The sequence below is a fragment of the Clarias gariepinus genome, chromosome 8 (assembly GCF_024256425.1).
Source record: "Clarias gariepinus isolate MV-2021 ecotype Netherlands chromosome 8, CGAR_prim_01v2, whole genome shotgun sequence".
NCBI classification, from domain to species: Eukaryota; Metazoa; Chordata; class Actinopteri; order Siluriformes; family Clariidae; genus Clarias; species Clarias gariepinus.
In genome coordinates, this window is record NC_071107.1 from 29,764,226 (window position 1) to 29,789,044 (window position 24,819).

Below are 24,819 nucleotides of genomic sequence, written 5' to 3' on the forward strand. Positions count from 1 at the left end.
CTTTACTCTGATACCCCTAACTAAAATCCAATGGAACCTACTGCCTTCAGAAGTCACCTAAATAGTAATTGGAGTCCACCCGTGTTTAATTTAATCTCAATATAAATTCAGCTCTTTTGTGAAGCACCTCAGAGGTTTGCTATTGAACATTAGTGAACAAACCAAATCATGAAGCCCAAGGAACACACCAGAAATGTCAGGGATAAGGTTATGGTGAAGATTAAAGCAAGGTTGAGTTATAAAAACTATCCCAAGCTTTGAACATCTCACAGAGCATTCAATCCATCATCTAAAAATGGAAAACGTATGGCACAACTGCAAACCTACCAAGACATGGCCGCCCAACAAAACTGACAGGCCGAGCAAGGAGTGCATTAATCAGAGAAGCAGCCAAGGGGCCCATAATAACTCTGGAGGATCTGCAGAGATCCACAGCTCAGGTGTGAGCTAAGAAATCCACTGTTGAAAGAAAGCCATAAGGCGTCATGTGGAGGACTTTTTGGCCTAAATGCAACCAAGACTGCATGTTGCCCTGAGTACACCATCCCCACCGTGAAACATGGTGGTGGCAGCAGCATTTTGTGGGGATTCTTTTCTTCAGCAGGGACAGGCAAGCTGGTCAGAGCTCAACATCTAGCAGGAAAACAACCCTAAACAGCCAGAGCTACAACGGAATGGTTTTGATCAAAACATATTCATATGTTTCATAGTCCACTTTCAGACACTTTCAATTCAATCTGACTGAGCTTGAGCTATTTTAAAAAGCAGAATGCACAAAAATTTAACTCACTAGATGTAAAAAAGTTGGTAGAGACATACAGTACTTCTGTAGCAAAAAAGATGCAGCTGTAATTGCAGTGAAAAGTGATTCTACAAAGTATTGTCTCAAGGGGGCTGAATACAAATGCATGTCACACTGCCTCTTCACAATTATGTACCACATTGTGTTTATCATAAAATATCATATAGTTTTGCAACACACTGAATACCCTAGCCACGGCTTACACACAAGTAGCAAACCACACATACAAGGATTTAATCCTGCAACCAGCACCTTTGCAAGTCGTGGTTAGTTAGTTCCTCCATTCACAGTACATAATCGAATCAATAAACAATTATAGTCTGTTAATAATAAGTGGCCTGCCCGTGCCCCGCCTATCCCAAGGTTTAATTGTGCGTCAAGGTATAATTTACAGCTCCCATCAACTCCTAAAAATTAAAATTACCATTTAAAAGCCAAAATATTAACATAGCTGAATAAACTGTTCATTTATGCATCTATTTAATACTAAACAAGTTGCTCTTTTCAATAACAATGCAAAGAATAGGTTATCAGTGCATCCTTGAAATAAAAAAAATTGAACTGATTGAAAACCTTGGATAGAATAGTCAAATATAGGAGATTATATTTAAAAGTGTTAAGATATTTACTAAACTTTCCTGTTAAGTTATTCATACCTTGGGTCCAGTTATACCAGGCATTCCAGGATGACCTGTCTGTCCTTCGTTTCCTGGTTCTCCAGGTTCACCCTTAGTTTAAAAAAAAGAAAAGTTAGGTATTAAAAATGTTTAATGATTTATAAAATCAATTTCTTATGCTACACTGCGTGGCCTAAAAAAGTTTTTAGAAGGTAAAAATTATTGGGACGCATCAAGCAAGAAAACAGCTAAGGAGATTTAAAAATTAATGGAACTAGGTTAAGAGCACTTAAAACCTGAACGGTTAGTGCTGAACCATCAACTTTGTGGAAGAAATGTGGCTAATGGGGATCACTTGGTAAAGTTGCATGGTAAAAAAATCAAGAGTAAGAACCATAGCCACCTTAACAGTAAAAGTAAGAGTGTTTCCATACATGCACAGTATAATGAGAACTTTCATTTTGTGTCCCAACTATGTGTCCATCAGCCACACTGATTAGTAAGGCTTTTAAAAAAAAAAAAGGCTTTTTTTTAGGGAGCAAAAATATATAATTTTGGAGCAATGGTAAATTGTCATGTGGAGTGATCATTTTTAAAATCAAAACTACGGTTCTGAGGGATGCACTTTTTTTTCTTTCTTAAAACAATGGCTTTCACAATAAATGAGCTGATGTTACAGAAGATTAATCACCTTCTGATATGAGAATTCATTCAAGCTGGATGAACATCAGTATCAAATACCTGTGAATTTTTGCATATTATTATTCATGACTAGGGCTGTAGCTATCGAATATTTTAGTAATCGAGTATTCTACGAAAGATTTAATCGAGTAATCGGATAAAATACTTTTGCTTAATTAAGCAGCAATGTAAAATGTAAGAGAAATAAAGCTTAATTGGTTTTCTTTTTAGAAAAATCAACTTTATTTTTTTAAATGCATACAGCATCTTATCAAAAATAAAATTGTCATTATTCACAATAAAAGGAATAGCTTAAAGTTGACTAAGATATATTAAGTGCATTACAGTGACATACATTCTATAATGCAAGCTTTAAAAGAAGCTTCAAGGCAGAAGATTTTGCCTTGACCATTTTTTTGTAATAAAATTACATGAGTTACTCGAGAAATCGTTTCAGCACATACAGTGGAACCATGGATTGTAAGTACCTTGGTCTGCGAGCATTTTGCAAGATGAGCAAAATTTTTTAATAAATTTAAACTTGGTAAACGCACGAGGTCTTAATATATGAGTAGTACATATGGGCTTTGTCTGCTGAGTGTATTTGAGGAGAATATGTACATATACTGTACATACAGTACAAGGAGGTATACATGTAAATTGGGAAAAGCTGAGCCAATTTGCTCCCATTTAATCTAAAATGGAATATAAGTAATAAAATCAGTATGGTAAATAAATGTAAGAACTTAAATAAAGTAACTTCTGTGTGGAAATTTGTGGCATTTCAAGACCTTGTCAGAGGTTATTATTTTTTTATCAACCACACAGTCACAATCCTTGAATTGCTGCATCATCCCTAGCAACGGGGTCAACCACACCTCCTCACTATAATAAAGGTTTTTGTACTTTTCTTATTCTAGAAATTTCCTTTAAGTTTCACTTTTAGTCTTAGACTCCCAGCGAAGACTTTTTATGCTAAGATAGGAGCTCTATCAGAGAATTTTTAGTAGAAGCTTTGTGAATACGGGCCCAGGACTTAAATTGTGAAAGAATGATTCACTCATCATAAAACATGAAGCTGGAATCATTTTGCTTCACTGGCCACCATATTGTGTGCTGTAATCAAAGCTAAAGGTGACTGAAAATCTTAGTGTATTCAATATTATAAATTTTTTTTTTTTTTTTTTTTTTTGCCAGGCAGGAAATTTTACCTGTAACCATTAAAAGTGTGAAAGTATTCATGTGTATACCTGTTTTCCAGGTAGCCCGGGTTGACCCTGCAATCCGTTGTCTCCTTTACTGCCCTAATGACAAAAAAGAAAGAGTAGAAAGTGCGTAAAAATAAAAATGCTTGAGATACTTTGCCAGGCCTGTACTGCAGTTGCTGCTTGTTTGTACTGTATGGCTTTCTGCCTTCAGTTTTGTCTTCAGTAAGTGAAAATCATTTTCAAGTGTGACCGACCTGACTGTTTAAGGTCAGTCCATTTCTTTACTGTTTTGAGTCTGTACTGTGAAGCCCTGTCCTGCCATTTTCTAGCATCTAACTAAATCTGAGTGAAAAGTATATCTTTATACACGTCACAATTCATCCTGCTACTTCTATCAGCAGTGACCGTTCAAAAATAATGACCGAGTTCTGTGCCTCCACCATGTGTGACAGATGATGTGTTCTGCTTTGGATGAGTTTCTTCCAAACATTTGTGTTGCAAGTTAATCTTGGATCTATAAAATATAATATGTGAAATTAGTAGAAATGCCCAGTGAATTATGTTTGTCGAATGTGATAGAACACATTTGTCTCAGGAGGTAATGCCAGCCCGTTCCAGCATGGGAACCAGTGACTTCTGTGACCAGAACCAGGGAGGTTTTTAACATTTGTTAGCAGATATTAATATTTTATTTCTGTTCTTTGGTGCTTTAGATCTTGAGGCAAACTGTCTGCCTTTACATTCATGAAAGCGTAATTGATTATCGACCTTGATAGCATGCATTCCTCCCTGAGATTGTTCTTTACTTGCCTTGAGATTGTGTAGGGGATTTTTAAGGAAGCAACTCTAAGATCATCCAATTCAATTGTCTTTCAAGGTCTTCCAGGCCTTTTGGTGTTTTTGAGATTGCCATTGTTTGTTTGTTTGTTTTTTGTTTGTTTGGTTTTTACATATGAACCAGATTTTTGATTTGGCCAATCTTAAAGGGTTTGATTTCTGATTTTTTTTCCCCCCAGTCTAATGATGGCCTTCCTCACTTGCACTGGTACCTCTTTAAACCGCTACCCAATGTAAAATCTAACTGGAATCCACTCTAGACCCGCCATCTCCTTGATTTTCAAAAATTATGTGGGAACAGGTCACAGCTGGGCAGCAAAACTGCTTAATTAATATATTATATATAGATATATATATATATATATATATATATATATATACACAGTGTGTGTATATATATATATATATATATATATATATATATATATATATATATACTGTATATATATATATATATATATATATATATATATATATATACAGTGTGTATATATATATATATATATATATATATATATATATATATACTGTATATATATATATATATATATATATATATATAATACTATAATTCCATTATGGTTAAATTAAATTCAAACTAATTGTATTATAATAACTCCACTGAGGTGATGTATAGAGATAAATTACTAATATAATCACTGTCTATTGTCACTACTTATGGAAGTGAATTTAATTCCTGCTATTGACATCCAGAGAATTAAGTATACTGTGCAATATGGGGCTAAAAACATGCATTATGACCTTAGATCCAGGTAATCCGGATGGACCAAGTATTCCAGGCAAACCCATCTCGCCCTGTAAAAAGACACTTTCAGTTGTGTGTTTTTTTTTTTTTTTTTTTTCAAGCAGGGTTCATTGTTGAACATTTATTAGAAATGACTTTGTATTAATATTGCAGTAATGACCAAAGGGTGTGAAATATAACTGAGTATGTTCACTTACATTTTCCCCTGGTAAGCCTCTTGCTCCCTTTGGTCCTGGCAATCCACTCTCACCCTAAACAATAAATTATTACAATTAATTTTTTATATACTTTAGGTTTATTATCTACAGTGTTCTATTTATATTTATTCATTGACTAATTTATTAGGAATTCACAAAATTGGCCAATCCGCCAAATATATAGCAGATGAATGAAGTCATTACGCTTCAGTTAATAATCACATCAAACAGTGTGTGTGTGTATGTGTGTGATCTCGGTGGGGGGGTGGCGGTGGTGGTGGATGATGTGATCTCAGTGACTTTGATCATGATACTGGCTCACAGAACCTACACAGGAGTTCCAGCTATGTTTTCCAATCTACATTAGTAGTCTTATTCTGCCACAATCAGTTTAAGATCTTTTGAAGCATGGCACATGTGTGGATGTAGCCGTTCTAAGATGTTTATCAGGTCATAGTGGGATGTATGTACTCAGCAACATTACTTGAACAGACGGTGGAGGTTCCAAACAAAGCTTTATTTGGTAGTAAGCAGCTAGGTGTGAGTCAAGGAAACATTCCTTTATACACACCAATACACTACCTCCAGCGTGAACTGTTGACACAAGACAGGGTGGGTAATAATCCAGTATAGGGGTGCTTGATACTTGCTAATATGTGAATCACGATTTTTATCCATGGGAAGTAATATCATAATATCTAAATGATTCTCACACAAAGTCCCTTCATTTTTAGAACATTTTAAAGTGAAAAAAATTAAAAGCTGTTACACACAAATAGAATGTTAACAAAAAATAACTAAAATAAAAATAACAAAAAAAAATAGCACCTGTTTTATTTTTTTGTTTTTTTTTTAAGACACGCAGTACTTGATCATTATGTGTTAGTTTATAAGTGTGTGTGTGTGTGTGTGTGTGTGTGTGTGTGTGAGACTAGTGAGAGTAACTGACATAGCAATCTGGGCTTGCTGTCGAGTAAATAAGTGAACGTGTAAATGCAGCGTGATCTGAATAAAGGGAAATACATGCAAGTGATTCGCCATCATTCAGAAATGAGATTGCGTGTATGTATGAATAAAGATTGTGATTTATTTTTTTTCCCCCTCCTAGATAAATCATGCAGCCTTTATCCAATTCCATAGTAAAATTATACATTCTCGTAGACTATAATTGAACTGAAGATTAGGGAGAAAATTAGATATAATCTTTTAATTATATTAAATAATTATTTGGAAAATTGCATTCTTGGCATTGCATTGCAGTTTGGTCATCTGTTTTGTTAGATGATTTCCTTTAATCCACTTATGTCTGAATGTAATGTGCCTTATTATTTAAAATTCTATGGCTTTCATTTACAGTTTCAATGAAGTATTAAAAAAAGAGAGAATTCTGAAAGTAATCTGAGCATTAATGCTGTGACAATTCTGACTGATTATTTCCCAGCTGCAAGATGAGTTTCAGGATTCACTGAAATGGGACCCTGGCCACAACTGTATGTTCGCCACTGAGTAATTATGCAATGGTAAAGTTTTTCAGCACAGATTTAGCTTGTCCACAGTGGAGCAACTGGGTGAAAATATTTGGCATAAGGAGATGCATAAAATTGACAATGCATTTAATTTAATGCTCAAAAATGACCAGGCTGCGTGTGATCTACAGTGCTGCAGACTAGAGATGGCCGAGTGCTCTCCTAAACACCGGTGCTTTTTAGAAATCTCGGAAAAACAAACTTTAAACGGTGTATGCATTTAGATGCAATTAAGACCTTTTAACTAACAGTCTCCTGACAAACACATGGACACCAAATGCACAGTGCAGACACTGTGGAGGAAAGTGCAATCAAGGCAATTGCTTAGCTAAAGGCAGACAGTGTAAAACTTCTGGAAATGTAAAGTGCTATGCCAAAGCCTGTCACTCATCCAGGAAGACGCCTGCACAGCAGATTCCTGGCAAGGACCCTACCCTCAGCAAGCAGCCCAGTCTACAAAAGAAAGTTGATCACGCAGCTGTGACTCTTACAATATCAGCTGAGACAAATTCACCAGCAATGATGCTTTCGTGTTTGTCATCAACATTGGCGCATTCCTACAGCAACTTGTTCTCCAAGACCTGCTTCTCATCATTAGTAACACTGCACGGTTGTTAAACTGGCCATAAAATCCTTAAAAAATGATTTATCAGTGCTTACCAAGCCAAACACAGCCACTCTGTGCCATTCTCCAAGCTAGACCTCACAGCGGGTTACCCTCAGGATAGTCAGACCATTCTGTATTCTCTCAACTGTAGAAGATGTCAAAGCCCAAATTGTAGCTACTGTTCTGCTACCAAAGTGCTCCTGAATTTCCCAAATGCAAACCGTATAGTTGAAGCGAATAACCTCAGGGATATCTTCTCTATGCTTTCACAAGACGCATATGGCAAAACTCTCTTCCAAAACATAAATGACAACAGCCTGTGTCTCAGCAGAAAGAACTGTGGGCTAAATAAAAACACATCTCGAGTTCCTTGGGTTCATTTTCTTACCAGATGAGATTTTAGCTGGCATCAAACAGGTGATTGACTGACGTTAGCAGCCCCAATAATTAAAAAAAATTAGAAGCTTTTATGTCACAGCAAATTACTAGTCCAGATTATTCAAAGACATTTCCATCGTCATTTTATCTTTTTGTAAACTGACAAAAAAAAGACATACCCTGAACATGGAAAGAATGAAACTCAACAATTCTTGAATAATTTACAGATGTAGAGACAGTTCTGCATGTCAAACTTTAATCCAATGAAAAAAAAGGCTTGGTGGATTCCAGCCTCCCTCAAGCAGACCAGGGGGGAAGGGCAAACATTGCATGTACAAGCTTTGACTTTAGATATAAATGCTATTCATAGACACAGCATACATTTCCAGACAGTCGAAGTTGGTGTCCATACATGTCCATGTTATGATTGAAAAATGGGGATTTGGATTTTAACCCTACTTCAGAGTGGGAGCTGAAAACCTGGCCAATAACATGTCCAGACACCTCAATGCAGACATCCAAAATATATAATGGCACAAAGAAATTACAATGCATGCTGTCAGATTCGTACTCCACAAACCCTTTTATAGCGACCTATAATGACCTTACTCTTTTAGAAAACAGTGTTCTAATTCCAGGTCCCAGCATGGCCTTGCATATCGCGCTTGATCAGCTACAACATACTCAGGAAAGTCTTCAAAAGGTAAGATTCTGTAACAACCAAGTGTAGATTTTTATTAAGCACTGTCTAGAATGTCACGCAAACACCACAACTTCCCTGAATGAACCACTTAAGATGTGCATAGTCCAACATTAGTGCTGACTTCTGCAGTCTGCTCCAATCAGGAGAATATTCGTTTAATCAGCAGGAATGATTAAACATGCTGTCCATGCCTCTAGCAGTTTGCTCCACGTCAACACAGCATACGCTTCTTGATTGGTATCCCGCAGGTATGGTTGCTATGTTTAAACATTCATGGAATGTTGATTTGGTCTTAAAATAACACATGATATTAATTAATAAGCTGTTGGTTAAGATAAAACGAAATATCAATTACAAAACTTTGTGCAAATGTGTCTCTTGTATTAAGAAAAACCAAAAAGAAACACCAGATTAAATGCTTTGTCTTTCTGGGGTAAGATATCCAGACATTTGTGTTGAGTAATATTACCACACGATGCCTGTACTCACTTGGGGTAAATGATCTCAGGATAAATTTCAGAGTTGGTGTCTTCACAATGTATGCATGGCTTTTAAGCCAAAAATTCTAGACATATGCCTCGTTTTAATACAAACTGGTTATAACAGTCATTATCATCATCATCTCTCTGACCAGTTCGTTAAATCATATTTTTTATTTTGTCATTTTAAACTTGGCCAAAATTTAGTTTTATTTTGATAATTTAAAAGAAGGCCCTAAAATAAGTGCTTTTTTTTCTATACAATTTAGAATTGAGTTCTCACCAACATATCAGCTCAGATGATACGTTTGTTAATGGTCAGTTTACAGTGGGTTATGATTATTCTGAACCTCTAATTTATTGAAAGAAATGTAATAGAAAAAAAACATGAATGGATTTCAGTTAAACATTGGTGAAGTTGGAAGCATAGAGAATATACAGTAGAAATGACAGTTATTTCATATATATATACCACACTGTGCACTGTAATCCCAGATTAAGGTGGAAAGTGTGTTGAAGTTTCAGTGTGTGCATCTTCATTTTGGCCAGGCAGTGTAATATTGTTGTTCAGTGTGAAAAAGGAGGGAGCTGTTGCTATCGTTGTGGTTCGCACAAATACTTCATAATTGTTTCGCATTCCAGGACAGCCAAGTAATTAATTTGGGAATCTGTCGTGTGTTGTTGTTAATGTAGTGTGTATGAAAATACCCCAGATGTTAAACATTACCTCTTACTGTTCTCATCATAAGAAGTGTCTCACACAAACATTACACCATTCCTTATGGTTTATGGAGAGCATTGTACGTTGACTTGTTAGTTTCCTTTATGAAAGTTAAGCACTGATTGGCCACTGGCATGGATGGAATGTGTGATGTGGATTGGACACTCTTACACAAGGCATCTGGCGGAATTTAGTACAGTTCCAGTCTGGGAATGGATTATCAATGTGTGTGCATAAAGAGTTATTTCAGTGATTTACAGTAGGCATGCCCAAGACACAGATCCTCTCAAACAAAAACTGACCTTTAATCCTGTCGGTCCTTCACCTCCGGGCGTTCCTGGCCGTCCCTGAAAAAGGTCAAAGGAGCATTAAGATATGGTATAAATAATAGAGTAGTGGTTTATTTGCTGGTGTTATAATTTTTTTTGCATTTCATTAATACAGTACATATAGCATATAGTATTTATAGCATACAATTTTAAAAGGCTAAGTATACTACTATGTCAGTATGTTTGGGTGATTTACACTGGGATCAGATTATATTGTACATTCGGACAGCGTAGGGGTTTTCTTCCCCTCTAATGCCACAAACATACATGGTTTTGGAATGAACTTTTCATCTGGCTGTCTGAATTAATCACATATGACATGTTTCCCTGCTGCTTTTGCCAGCCAGATTAATAGAGTAATAGGTTTAACAGGATGTTGTTTTAATACTAATGCCAACATATAACAGGAAGGAGCTCCATTTGAGATGACTACTCCAAGGCTCTAGGGAACATGTGGAAAGACAACTAATCAAAGCTTGCTCTTGAAACATGTTCTGCTGCTGCTGTAAATTGTATCTAGACGAACATTTAAATCTAAAGATATTTAAAGACCTATGTCACAAATTGCAAAATGAAAAGGGTTGAACAAAATATTGGATCACTTCATCATTTATCTTACTTTTGGACTAAAAAAGGGTTATGAAGAACAGAAAACTGTTATAGATTTTGTTAACCAAATGCGTTCCGTTGCATTTATTTGTTAAAGGCATGATAGCAATGGCACCTCATGTAAAATAAATGAAATACCTTGCCTTGTCTATATAAATAATGTCATGCTATGAAAGTTGGTATTTGATCTTGGAAAGCATACATTAAGCTATTACTATTTTGAAGTATTTCCAAGCAATTCCTGCTTCCTCTTTGAACAGTGATGTATGTATGGGCCTGGTATCTGTTGGAAACATTTCTGTCATCAAAACTATGACTTATGGAGGTTTTTTAAAAGCAAATTTAATGACTGTTCCATGAAGTTTGATTAGTTTCCCCAATGCTTATGTCAGATATTTTTATATTTTAGGAACATCTCTGCATGGTTTCTTCGTATTGACCAGTTCTATTACACAAAGTCGCTCATATGTACACTACCACTCAAAAGTTTAGGATCACTTCCTAACACCATGTTTTTTTCTGATTTTAATTTTTTTCTACATTAAGTAATGCTGAAGATGTCCAAATAAAACAAAGAAATAAAAATATTACTTGTTTGGAAATCAAGTAAATCACCTTTAATTTCAACTTAAACCTTTCAAATTTTAACCTTTACTTTTAGCTTTAATTGTTTTGTGTGTGTTATGTGTTCTGTGTGGTGGGTTGTGTAAAAGGGATAAAAAAATAAATAAATTATGAAATCAATAGGACATTAACACTTTTTGTAACTGTTCAATTGTGTTCTTCCTTTAATAAAATATATTAAAAGGAAATATTAACTTTAAATACCTATAGTAAATATATTTTATTAAGTAATTTAAGTTATATAAGTAATTTATGATGGTACCATGTTAATCACATCCTGGGGTGAATTAATTGGCAGAAACAATAAATGCAGTGTTTAGCAAATTTAAAGGAAAGCAAACCAACACTTTATCATTTAATGCATCCAACAAAGCCACCTTGAAATGACTCTTAGCTACATTTTCCATGATAAGCTGAAGCAGATGTTTGGTCTGAATTTGCTCTGCAGGGATTAGGAAATGAACACAAACATGTTGCAAAATAAAGTACTTTCCATTCCTTTAAGCTGTATACAAAGCAAGAGAATGGGCTATAATTTTAAGGAATATGGGATGGTAAGGGTTGGTTGTATAAATTAATTAATGCATGAATGTTACATTGGAGACATTTTTAGGTTAATACATTTCATGTTTTAACACAGTCGGAGACCAGAGGTCACAACATATTTTAAACTTTTCTTAAAAATGCCCTGTACCCAAAGCAGGTGAAGTAAGTACCGCCGTTTAATTGCTGCACAGGAGACAGCAGATAAAATGCTGCCATCATTTACCAGTCTTAACACGAGAGTGGCATGTGGGCTGGGCAATATCCTGTGCCCCGGGGGGTTTAAAGGCAGGTTGACTTAAGTACCACATTTTAATCGCTGCATAGGAGACAGCAGCTGAAAGGTCTGCACAAGCTGCCGTGACACAAAATAAAGATCGGTTCAGCCTATAGGTCACCCCAGAGTCATCTGGCCGCAAAGCAAGCTTATCTCCAGAGGACACAGCTCCCCAAGACTCTTACTGTATCTCCAGAAGTTGCTGGCAAAAAGGTTTTTTATTTATATATAATTTTAGTTTACATGTAGCTTCAGTGTTTCCCACACATAAAGTATACTTGGGTGGTCCACCCAAGTACGGTATGCGCCAAAATATACAGTACTGAAAGTCATGCATCTTGAACATGTGCATTTGTGGACAGGGCATAGCTCCAACCACACTTGTTCGCATTAAAAAGGAAGTAGCGTTGTGCAGTTGGTGTTGGAATTGGGTCTCACCGGAGGAAAACGTATTAATTTTCAGTTTGTGAATAGTGTGCATGTTAGTTTCTTTCAGGAGAAATAAACTCACGGATCACAACAAGGTAATATTGTCAGTTTTTTCATTTTAATATTCTATACTTTGGGTCATATTTTCTATTGATGGCCACCCATGTATATTTTTACATGCTCTTTAAAAAAAAAATTCCAATATCATTCCTTTTAAAACGCATTCATTTTACTGCTACCGGAAGATGTGAATGCCATCATAATAATTTATTTTATTATTATTATTATTATTATTATTATTATTATTAATACTATTTGGTCACATTTAAAACAATCTAGTAATCTTCTGGATCTTCACTTTTTTTCTTTTTTTTTTTTTGTTATAAAAAAATAATAAAAATCAGCTCATTATGTTGTTTCCGTTGGGGGCCTAAGGGCCCAACAGTGGCAGCTTGGTGGTCGGACGGCTATCAGATAGGAACTGTGGCAAACAATATATACTGTAGATGTTGGTCAGAAGGAAGCACAGGGTGATTTTGGAGTTTTACACTGATTTGTTGTGATGGTCAATGCCAAGAGAGCATCAGTACTGTGACATGATTTAGTAACTACTCATTTGATACAGTGTGGTTTATAGGTTCAATCTAACCCTAGTTTAGAAAAACACTCTAAAACAAAGAGCTGCAAAATAATAATAATATTAATAAATCTAACATTCTGACTCCATCTCAAAGATTTAAGTTTTCTCCATTTTTGTATAATTTTATGCTTATCTAATTGTTTCTTCCATATATGGATTTTATAACAGTCCTCTTCTACATAACCTAGCTGGCAGTCATGCATAATGGATATTAGTTGTTTGTTACAATTTTGGTTGTTTTTCGCCATTATTGCTAGGTTTCTCAGCTTTGTGAGTGTGTTGCTAGAAGGACGAGCAGTTTGTATGCTTGTCCAGAATAAACTGCATGCTTTTGTTTTGGGGTGTATGGGGCTATAAAAGTGTCTGCCAGTGGTTATCATGTTTTAGTTGCTACTTCATTGTCATTAATGACCTAGTTTTGCAAAAGTATAAGGCGTCGCTATTCAATGTATATTCAATGTATGTATAGAGGCCCTACATGTTGCATGCTGGTCAAGAGGTACAGTAAGCAGAGTCAGTACTACAGAGTGGATTATTTCAGAAAAGAAGTGCAATGAAGCAGGAATGAATAAAAGAAAACCAGACCCAGCTATGACCCATAGTGCTAACAAGCTGCCATGAGGACAGTTCCCTACTCTTCTTGTTGGCTAACGTTAAAATGGGCAAAATACAATGATTGCTGTGAGATAAGATGGCAGTATTTATAGTCATTACTGCATCATAAGTTACTGTGTGACCTTGTTGGAAGGTTTTTGTATGTCCAGTGATTTTTATCCCCTGGCGGTCGGGAGGGGTGAAATATAACCAACTTTAATAATAATTTGGTAATATTAGTTATAACTATGAGAAACATTTTTATAGCCTAATTATGTTATGATTTCCTTTAAATGGTAAAAAAAAAAAAAAAAAAAAAACAGACTTCCACATGTTTAAATTGCTATTCTCCAAGTGGCGCTAAATTAAACAATTTGTTTTGACAGTTTTAGGCAACAATGTGCCTTTTTATGTAAACCTGTAAAGTAGATAAAATTTATCATTCTGATTTTTTTTAATGACTTAGTGGTCCATAGCTTGGGAGTAAATCAGCTTTTTGTTGTCTTGTTTTACCCCATATTTTTAGATAGTCAGGACAAAAGAGCACAGTGCCGGTCAAAAGTCTTAAATCACCTCTCATTTCTTCATATTTTGCTTCACAGGGCCAGACTTGTATTTTTAGGGTAGTCTTGAGGAATAGTTCTCCTGGATTCCTGAAAGACTTTTTTGGATCTTATTTTTGGCAAGTTCTTGGCTCTAATTTTGTCCAGTCCCTGTACTTGACCAATTTCAGAGGATTTTCTTTTTTGTTAAGCATCATTAGACATAAAAAGAAATCAAACTTAAGGCATGAACCAGTGAAAAAGAAGTGCAGTCGATCAGGTAAATATACTGCTAATTAGAGCAGAGTCGTTCTGCTCTAATCACACCACGCACTGCACCACGTTCCCTCCGATCCTCCAGCACTCCTCGCGTTATTCCACCATCTCTCAGGGATCGAGAGCTGCATTCATCCAGGCCTCTTTTCTGTTATGGCACCTAGGTGGTGGAATGAACTTCCTCTAGATGTCCGTACAGCTGAGACTTTGACTATCTTTAAACGACGACTCAAGACGCATCTGTTTCTCCAGTACTTAAACTTCCCAGTTGTTTTGGACTAATGGCACTTAGTTATTAACCTAGTTAACCCAGTGTAAGTATGTATCCAATAATGTAAACTTTAAAGCACTTTTTGTAAGTCACTTTGGATAAGAGCGTCTGCCAAATGCCTAAATGTAAATGTAAATGGTCGATAGACGAGAGGGGAAATGAGGTTGGAGCTTAGGTTGTTACATGCACATTTTTTAATTCTCTTCTGGCACTTTGCAGCCTGTCAGTACTAATTATCATTTCTTCAATTTATTATGTATATTTAATTTAATAAAATACTAATACATAAGGGGTGGCTCAAGACTAATATAATAAAGTAATCCCTATTCAAAAATTGTGCATAGTTTTTTTTTTGTTATTTTTTTTAATTTTATACTTACTGGATGTCCTTCTCGTCCATCTTGTCCAGGAAGGCCAGGAGCACCTGTCTCACCCTTAAACAATACAAAGGCATATGTTTTAAAATAGAACCATCATAAAGCAAAATATTCAATTAATGTTATTGTATTATATATAGATATAACTTTGCTGGACACTAAACCTCCAGGCGTGAATTTGAACACTTTTGCTTTACATAGTACATACAGACTATAAACATGGAGTTACAGTCCCCTCTGAAAGTATTGGAACAGCAAGGCCAATTCATTTGTTTTTGAAATACGCTAAATATATTTGTAATGTTTGCATTAAGACATGTTAAACACGTTCAAACTGTTTATTTAAATGCATCAATTTTTTTAAGTAAAAAAATTTTTTGTTTTGACTTTGCAGACTGAATTTGCTGTTAAAAATGATTAACCAGCATGAAGCTCTCTGGGAGAAAATAAGTCGTTGAAATCCACCATCTGCCAATGAAAACAGCAGATGACAAACATTGTGAGAGCTTTAAAACCCCAATGCAACAAATTGTGAAATCACCAACAACTTCCACACCACAAAAGTATATAGAGGCTATATCCCAAAATTCCAAACCACTCATCACCGGTAAGAATTAGGTCTCACCATAAGTACTGGAGCCAACATTACCCTCTACTAAACTGACTGAAAAGCCAAAGTGTGGGAAAGGAAGGGATCAGCATGGGGTTAAGGGCCTTGCTCAAGGGCTCAACAATGGCAACCTGGTCTTCGGATCAGTAACTCGGTGCCTTAGCCCTCTGAGCTACCACTGTCCTAATCAGCTCATTCATTAACTAATCAATTTGGTTTTTTTACCACATCTATTTGAAAAGCTACAATAAAAGCTGAAAATGTGCCATATTCATCTTTTGATGTCCGACCCAAAATATCCCCAATGTATAGCAAGAACAATGTTGCTGGTCCAATTGAAGGGTGTAAGGGGGACTGTACATGTACCACGGAATACTCAACAATATATACTGTAGGTTTTTAGCAATAACTTGAGGCATTAATTAAAAGATGCACAACTAAAGTACTGTAAGCAAATGTGAACTTTTAAAAAAACATTCAGCTAAAGTGCATCCAAACACTTTTACAGTGGAAAGCAGTATAATAAATAATATCTTCATATGTCTGTCTGAAGGTACACTAGTCTACATCTATTCATACCTAAAAAAGTATATGTTGTGTGGAGATGATCATGCCAACTTCATACACCATTTGGTCAACTCTCAGTTCAGTACTTTGTTCTTTATGGAGCTGTGTCTGTGAAGTATTTTAACTCATTCCTCTCCTTCAGGAATCATGTACTGTATAACTTTACAGTCATTTGTTTCACTTGGAAAAGTGCTTTACTTCCTACAGCAGTTGTAGCCAAGGACATCCAAGCAATAAAAACACAAATGTAAGGGGAGGCTCTAAAGATTTGCTAATGTCACAGTAGCATCCTTCATATTGAATGCAGTTGCTTCTATTATCGTCTACACAATAATTTGGAGGAGTAACTGCTTAGACAGTGCCCTCCAATGGACTTGATAAATGCAGCTGTCTGTTCTGCTCAGATTCAAGTATAGTGCCATAGAGTATAATGCCAGGGAGTTTAGTTTAGGCACATTCGTTTTTGCTAAGGCTTAATCAAGGCAAAGAAATTCTGGTTATTGCCAAGGATGATTCCCAGGTGTTTAGACTTGACCCAAGTCTAAATTGGCTTCTATTGAAAGTTATGTTCATTGAGTTTGTAGCTCGAAATTAGAGATGAAGCATTTGCAGTGGATGTTGCCAATTGGATGCTGGGTCCATGTCTGGCCTACCAATATTGGTCATGTACTGTACATATTACCCCCTTTTTTAATTTTGTGTTTTTGTGTAAAAACATAATACTAAGACCCACTGTGATCAGATTATTAGGCAAATGCCACTTCATATGAACAATATATATTTTTTTTTCCACCATGCCATTATTTATTTAACAAAAATGAAGCCAAAAAGAAATGTGGACAATACCAGGTAACCACTTGAATCAGTAGCTAAGGGATCCACCTTTAGCAGGAATTACTTGAGGAAATTGTTTGCATTATTACTTTCAGTCGCTCGTTTCAGTTTATTGAGGTTTTTTCGGCAATTGTTTGGGCACAGATTTCTTCAGGTCTTGGCTGACCGTTAAGGACTTTGGCTAGGCCATTCCAAAACGTTGCTTCTTTCTTATTCAGCCTTTCTGATGTACATTTAGCTGTTTTACAGATGGCTTCTTATTTACCACCAGAATCTCTGCTATACAGAGTTGTTCATGGTCGAGTAAATGGTTGACTGCAAGCTGCCCAGGTCATGTGGTAGCAAAAAAGCCCAAGTCATCACAGTGGCTATGAGATGTTTCTGCAAAAAATGTATTTGGTTTTCCCCAAACATGGCGCTGGGCATTAAGGTTAAACAACTTTAATTTGGTTTCATCTGTCCACAGGACATTGCTTTCAGAAGCCTTGTGCTTTGTTCAGATGCGGTTTTGTAAAGTTCTTTTTGGACAGAAGAGGCTTCTCCTGGCAGCCCTTCCAAACAAACTGTACCTGTTCAGTCTTTTTCCAATTGTGCTGTCATAGCTCAGTAAGGCCTATAGGGTCTGAGATGTAGATCATAGGTTTTGTTGCATTTCTTAGAGCATTGCACTGTCTGTTCACTCCCGGGTAAATTGGCAGCTCTCTTGAATGCTTTCCACTTGGGAGTAATCTTTCTCAAGTGGAAGAACGATGAACTTTAAATTGTATGGAAATGGTTTTATGACTTTTTTTAGATTTATGTGTAGAAATAATTGCTCCTCTAAGACAACTGCCTACAGAATGTCTTGCCCTCTTGGCATTTTGTTAACACACACCTAAATGCTCCAGACCTGCAAACTGCCAAATCCTTTATAGAGGTCTTAACACTTGCTGATCACTTAATCAAGGGCTGATGTTTAGCAGCATCTGGCTGCAACTTATCCTCTTAAATCTTTAGAAAGCAGTAAAGAGGTGCTTAGTATTGGCCACATGTTTGTCTCTTTTTGGCTTTATTTTTGTTAAATAAATAATTGCACTGTGAAAAAAAAAAGTTATATACAGTATTGTTTGTCTGAGGTTGTATTTGCCCAATATTAAGACCCATTATGATCAGATGATAATTTTTTTTAACACAACAACATATGAAATTAAAATAAGAGAGGATTCACTTTTAAACACGACAGTACTCTGAAATTACTTGAAATGGACTTTAAGATCACACATCGACTACTAGTTTAAGGTGTTGAGTACAAGATTATTTAGATGTTTAGAAACTGCTACTTGTAGTACTCTTGTACTTGTACTCTTATTTTCCTCAAAAGTCTGGATCCAGCTACAGTTTTTAATTATTTTGGCCAGTCCCCGAAAAAAACTTGTATCAGGTAGAATAGGATATATTCGACTTACTAAGTCAGTTTATGTCAAATAATAAGAAAATATACACTTCATAAAAGAAAACAAATGCCTAAAGGTCCACAATTTTGTGTCACCATTATCTAGTACCATTTATCTACAGCAACTTTGAGTTATCTAATTTATTGAGCGCATGTATATTTATGATGCTGTCGACATAAACCGTCATGTCCAAAACTCACCTTATCGACATTTTACGGTGGCTAATTCAATCATGATGGGCCTTTTAATACAAGGGGTGGGTACAACATATCACCTAAAAAGTAATGACCTAATTTTCCTTGAAACTCACTCCCATACCTGGCTAAGATGAGATTCTGCATAAGTTGGTGAACAACAAGAACGCCTGCCACCACCTGATATGCAGTAAGCAACTGCATCAGGCCACCTCTAAGAGTTTCTGTCATTACTCATTTGATTTGCCTTGGGATGGTTATTATATTGATCCTCATTAAAAAATAAAAAACTCTAAGGACAGTGAAGAATTTCTGACTTTTTCGACTACAAACACATGCTGGACAGGCATCAACAAGATTAACAGCAGCTAGTTTAAAGACATGCAACAGCATGCTTAAAAAGCTGGCAAGAAGTTTAAAGAAAATATTTTATTGTGATGCCAAATGGGATTGTTGTCATTCTAGCCAGGGGAAATTAGTTGAATTAATAGTTTGGTATTAATACAAACATTGGGTGAAATCTTGGCTGGATATGTAATCTGGCATCCTTTCTTTTTCCTGGTAGTCCAACGTGCTTTGGGGCAGATTTATTGGCAAGGACAGGCCCATCATCCACCTGCTGGTTTTCCTTCTATATGGACAGCATAGGCACTATCAAATGATGGTGCAGCCGCCCCTCTTCTTCTCCAGTCAAAAAAAGGACAAATATAAGTGGAAGGGTGATGTGTAAAAGATGCGTAAGAGAAAGCTAAAATCGGTTTGTGTGCACCAGAATGATGAGGGTTAATTAATCTAAAGTACTACTCAATCAACTGGTGTAACAAAAGCTACAGTGGAACCTTGGATTGCGAGTGCCTTGGTCTGCAAGTGTTTTGCAAGATGAGCTAAAATTTTGAATAAATTAACTTCATTAATGAGGTCTTGATATACAAGTAGTACGCATGCACTTTGTCGAGTGTCATGTGATCACAACTGAATCAAGATTCTTCTCTCTCGTGTGCTACGAGATTATAGGTAATCATCTGAAATGCTCAGTCTCATTTTACCAAATTGTTTCCTAACTGTTATGAAAAGGCCTAGAAACACAGCATGATTCCTAATTCAAAATGAAACTGTAAGCCATGAAATAACAGCGCACCATTATATTAGATTCACCCATATAATGCATTAGGATTTATGAAACTAGCCTTGCCAAAGAACATTCTCCAAATGTAGAGGTAATTAATATCGAAATATGCTTAAGCATTTCTTCTTAAACTACTGCATACCTTTTGCCCTAGCCCTCCTGGAATTCCGTCTTTTCCATCTCTTCCATGTAGCCCCTGTTAAAAAAAAAAAAAAGCAGCTTAGTGCTTATTTACTAACTACTATCATAATAATAAACAAGGGAAAAACTGCGCACATACAGGTTGTCCTGGATATCCGGTTGGACCAGTAGGTCCACTGCTTCCCTTTTCACCCTGTAATAAAGACGATGTTAAACTTGACATATTTCGTGGACAAATGCATATGGTCATGGTGAAGCACGAAGCAGATGAGTCCAAACAAACTCTCTACATATTTTATTTGTACCTGTTCCCCATCTTTTCCTGGTATCCCTTGCCCACCTTGAGAGCCAGTTGCTCCCTTAGAAAATGCAGAAAAGATGATAATGAGATTAGTAATGGCAGTACAATATTGTCAATTGTGAAATTAATGGAAGAGGTTGTATGTATTTTATAACACTAAGACTGGGGTGTTTTATGCGTGACACCTGTCTTTGTGTGAAGAAAAGGAGACAACATGATTAGTGATAATCACGTACAGTACACTTCTCCTTGCCATGTGTCTATTCTACACTCACTAGCCACTTCATTCGGTATACTGTAGCGTGCTAGTACTGGGTTCAAATACTGCCTTTAGAACTGCTTTATTCTTTATGGCATAGATTAAACAAGGTGCCTAAAACATTCCTAAGAGATTTTGGTTCATATGACATGATAGCATCACATAGTTGCAGCAGATTTGTCGACTGCACATCCATGATGCAAATCTCCCATTTCACCACATCCCAAAGGTGTTCTCTTGGCTTAAGATCTGGTCATTTGAGTACAGTAAACTTATTGTCACATTCAAGAGACCAGATTATTTTAGTTTTATGACATGGTGCATTATCCTGTGGTTGAACTGTTAATTGATGGACATTGTTCAATACTCAGGTAGGCTGCATCTTGTAAATTATGCTTAATTGCTACTAAGGGTCCAAAAATGTCTGAAAAAAGTATCACTCACACCATTACCAGCCTGAATGAAGGTAGGAAGAATTTAAGCTTTCATGGTGTTAGTCAAATTCTGACACCCATTTGAATGTCACAGAAAAAAATCAGTGCAGGCAATGTTTATCTTCTGTTATCCAATTTTGGTGAGCCCATGTGGCCCAATTGTAGCCTCAGTTTACTGTTCTTAGCTGACTGAAGTGGCACCTGTGGTCTTCTGCTGCTGTAACCCATCTGCTATAAAGTTTGATGTGATACATGTTCTGAGATCCTCTTAGTATCTCAGTTGTAAACCAGTTTTATTTGGGTTACCTTTGCCTTTCTACCAGCTCAGTCTAGCCATTTTCCTCTCACCTCTGACATCATCAACATGGCATTTTCAGCCAGAGAACTGCTGCTTACTGGATAGTTTCTCTTTTTTTTTTTTTCAAAACATTCTCTGTAAACCCTAGAGGTGCTTGATTTGAACTTCAGTAGATTTTCTTTACCAAGCCTACATGCGTTGAGTTGCTGCCATTTTATTGGCTGATTGGATTATGAAATGTGCATAAGTTACATCCCTGGCTATCTAGTTTCAAAGTAAAATTTAAGAGGCCTCACCTTCGCTGACATTAAACACACTGAGCTCATCATCAGGAGGGAGTGTTTTTGTTGTCAGAAAACATTCTGCCTCCAGAATCAATACCTTTAATGGACCTGCGTGCAAAAGACTTGCTTGTGTACTGGGAGCCGGAGGCTTAGAGGGTTTTCACAGGCTCTGGCATTTGTGCCATTTGAGCTAGCCAAATATACATTTTCCATTGTGTTAACAGTCACAGTTATTTACTGCACCTTTTTCATTGCTGTCCTAGCGAGTTCCCTATTTGGACAGGGCACAATTCCTTCCTTGTTTACTTCCTTGTTGTGTCCATGTTTGGTCTGCTCAGGGGGGCCAACTTTTACCCTGCTGAGTCTTGAAATGTCTGGCCATAAATATAAGCAGCCACTCATATAGTATACGTGTGTGTATGTAATATATATATATATATATATATATATATATATATATATATATATTGTGTGTGTGTGTGTGTATAAATACCGCTTAAAAGTTTGGGATCACTTGAAAATTTCTATGTTTTTGTTTACTGATTTATTAGAAACATATTAACATTAACTGTTCAAAGGAGATTATAAAATAATAAAAATCAGGAACGAACATGGAGTTAGAAAGTAATCCCAAACTTTCTAACCTTAAATATACAAAATGTATTGCTATACATTGTATACATTTATATACACTTGTGTGGGTGTATGTATGTATGTGTGTATATATAAATACAAACATACATACACACACATACGCAGTGTTGGGTGTAACACATTACAAAGTAACGCGTTAGTTGGATTCCTTACTTACTTGGATTCCTTACTTGGATTCCTTTTTTGATGTAACGAATAATCAAACGCGTTAGGTCTGCCATTTAAGTACTTATTTATTTAGTTATTTTTCCAAAAATGTAATCTATTATACAGACAATTTATGTAATTTGTGAGCCAGACAGCAGTCATTCCCAACCTGTTAATGTGTATGAGAAAGTCATCCCCGCCCCGACAACCCGCCCCCCTCTGTTATTCCAGCATACCCCTATCTCACCTATGCGGTTTGACTATACGAGGACCGCCGTGCAGAAAGATGGAAAATAATCACGGCGCCAAAAACTGAGGTGAATCATGATGAACTGTACTCACGGCCACCGCGTAGGTGAGATAGGGGTATTAGTAGTTAACAGATTATGGGCCAAACTTCGCTGAGTGATGATGGTAGAATAATTTTAAAAGTCTTGACTAAAACAACATGCATGAGGAATCACAAAGGAGTTTTCATTTTCCGCAATGGAAAAGTACTCTAACTAGTTACTTTTATCAGAAAGTACCGCTGTGATGTAACTGATTACTTTTTAATAATAGTAATTTTGTAATGTAGTTAGTTACTTTAAAAAGTAACGTCCCCCAACACTGCATATAAGTTTGCTGTTTTTTAAACTAAATACCTTCATATGGTAAGTTCAACTGAAATAGGTGTTGTGGATTTATAAATGTTGTTACAAATGGCTACACTACCTTTTCACCTGGTTGACCTGGAGGGCCAGGTAACCCTGGGATACCTCTTTCACCCTGCACAGAAGAAAAGAAAGTAATGTTTGTTTGTTTTTTCAATTTAAAAGTCTACACACCACTTATGTTGAAACAAAACAAATAAACAAAACAAATAAACATGGCTCAACATACATTACTGTGTGCACACCCCTTAATTAATACTTTGTTAAAGATTCTAACCACTCGTCTAAACCCTTTAAATTCATCAATATTCTTTGTAAGTGTCTTCTCAGGTTTTTAGATAGAACTTGGTTTGGCCTCTAGCTGGGCCATTTCTGTGTATTTAGTTAAATGCTTCATCACATTAAATGCAGAAAAAGTCTGCATTTAAAAGACATGACTTATCTTAGTTTTGGTTTTTCAATAGAAAAAGCCACAATTTTAACAGGGTACACTTTTTTTTTGTTTACCTCCCCTACAATGTGGAAAAGTAATTGTATAGTAGAAAAAAAAGTATTCACACACTGCTGTTTCTTATAGTGCATATACACACTTAATTCTTAAAAATGTAACCAAAAAAGTTATTCATTAGCATAAGCACATGTTTAAAAGAAACAGTAAGGGGAAAAATCGTTCAAACACCATAAGCTACCAACATTAGATTCATAGAATTACCTTTGGGATCAGTAAAGTATCTCTCTATCTGTCTAAGACTCAGATATTTGTCACATGTACCTTATAGCCCCTGAAGCTGATTAGGGTTTCCTCAAGGGCTTTTGCCCACATTGGCAACATGGCTGTACTGAGACTTGAACCCCTTGACCCCAATCCGTAACCCCGAGCCTTAACCATTTGAGTCACCACATCCCATTAATACTTTCGTTTTTGCAATTGCAACTCTATTGAAAAAAGCAGGGACATGTTGCCGCAATGTGGCTCTTGGCAAATTGTCTTCATTTTCCCCAGGGTTACAATGGTCTTTTTGATTAATTTCCAATTTGAGTCCTCCCAAAATTGGGATTTAAGTTAATATATTGTGTAGGCCAGAGGTTGGCAACATTAAACACTTAAACATGGTCCAAGCCATTTGGACCGGTTTCCCACAAAAAAGAAAACACTGGGAGCCACAAAACCCTTTTGACATCTAAAATGAAAATAACATTGCATACAGTATATATTTGTTGTTGTTGTTGTTTATTTTTTTTACCTTTACGCTATGTATAAAAACTGGGTTAAAAGTTACTCTTTAAACTATACTCAATGTCTGTTTGTATCCTCCTCATATTTATTAAATAAAATGCCGAACTTTAATTATCCACCTGCAGCTAACCAAAATGCCGTCTGCTTCTCTGTGCCATCATCCTTTTATCACATGTACTGGAGGCTGAGGTCAGCTGTCAATCTGAATATACCCGGGGATCGAAAAGCTCAATAAATCGCATGTCGGTGGGTGTCACACATCGGCAGTTGTGACGCATAATTTGAGCGACAAAAAAAATCAACACGTTTTATTTTACTTGTTTTGCTTCTTTGTATTTCATATGGGCTCGGTGTTCATGGGATCATAGAGATATGATGAAGAGATTTATTTAGGTCTTTTTGTGCATCTTTAACCTGTCCTTTGTCCAGTTTACTGTCCTGACTTCTCACTCACCTCAAAGCCGGTCGGTGGCAGGTCTGACAAGAGGTAACAATGAGACAGCTTATAGTGAGGTAATCAAGCACCTAGTACCATGAAGTGCAGTGGATTTGAGACAAGCTGGCAATTACAATTGTGCTCCCATTCCTATCAATACAGTTGCACCTAGCTTTTC

General features: G+C 36.2%; 1 protein-coding gene and 1 long non-coding RNA gene across 2 annotated transcripts in view; one reads left to right on the forward strand and one right to left on the reverse strand.

Annotated features, from left to right (window-relative positions):
* Positions 1-24,819, reverse strand: part of col21a1 (collagen, type XXI, alpha 1) — a 63,143-nt gene that overhangs the window by 13,860 nt on the left and 24,464 nt on the right. The window contains exons 14-23 of the mRNA XM_053501292.1: positions 23,030-23,083; positions 20,244-20,297; positions 20,078-20,131; positions 19,940-19,993; positions 15,037-15,090; positions 9,825-9,869; positions 5,109-5,162; positions 4,908-4,961; positions 3,351-3,404; positions 1,459-1,530 (exon numbers count right to left, since the gene is read on the reverse strand). Of these exons, the coding sequence (XP_053357267.1) occupies positions 1,459-1,530; positions 3,351-3,404; positions 4,908-4,961; positions 5,109-5,162; positions 9,825-9,869; positions 15,037-15,090; positions 19,940-19,993; positions 20,078-20,131; positions 20,244-20,297; positions 23,030-23,083 (549 nt within the window). The remainder of the gene's footprint in view (positions 1-1,458; positions 1,531-3,350; positions 3,405-4,907; positions 4,962-5,108; positions 5,163-9,824; positions 9,870-15,036; positions 15,091-19,939; positions 19,994-20,077; positions 20,132-20,243; positions 20,298-23,029; positions 23,084-24,819) is intronic.
* Positions 1-24,819, forward strand: part of LOC128528454 (uncharacterized) — a 28,780-nt gene that overhangs the window by 2,840 nt on the left and 1,121 nt on the right. The window contains exon 2 of the long non-coding RNA XR_008360959.1: positions 8,258-8,322. This is a non-coding gene — a long non-coding RNA (uncharacterized LOC128528454). The remainder of the gene's footprint in view (positions 1-8,257; positions 8,323-24,819) is intronic.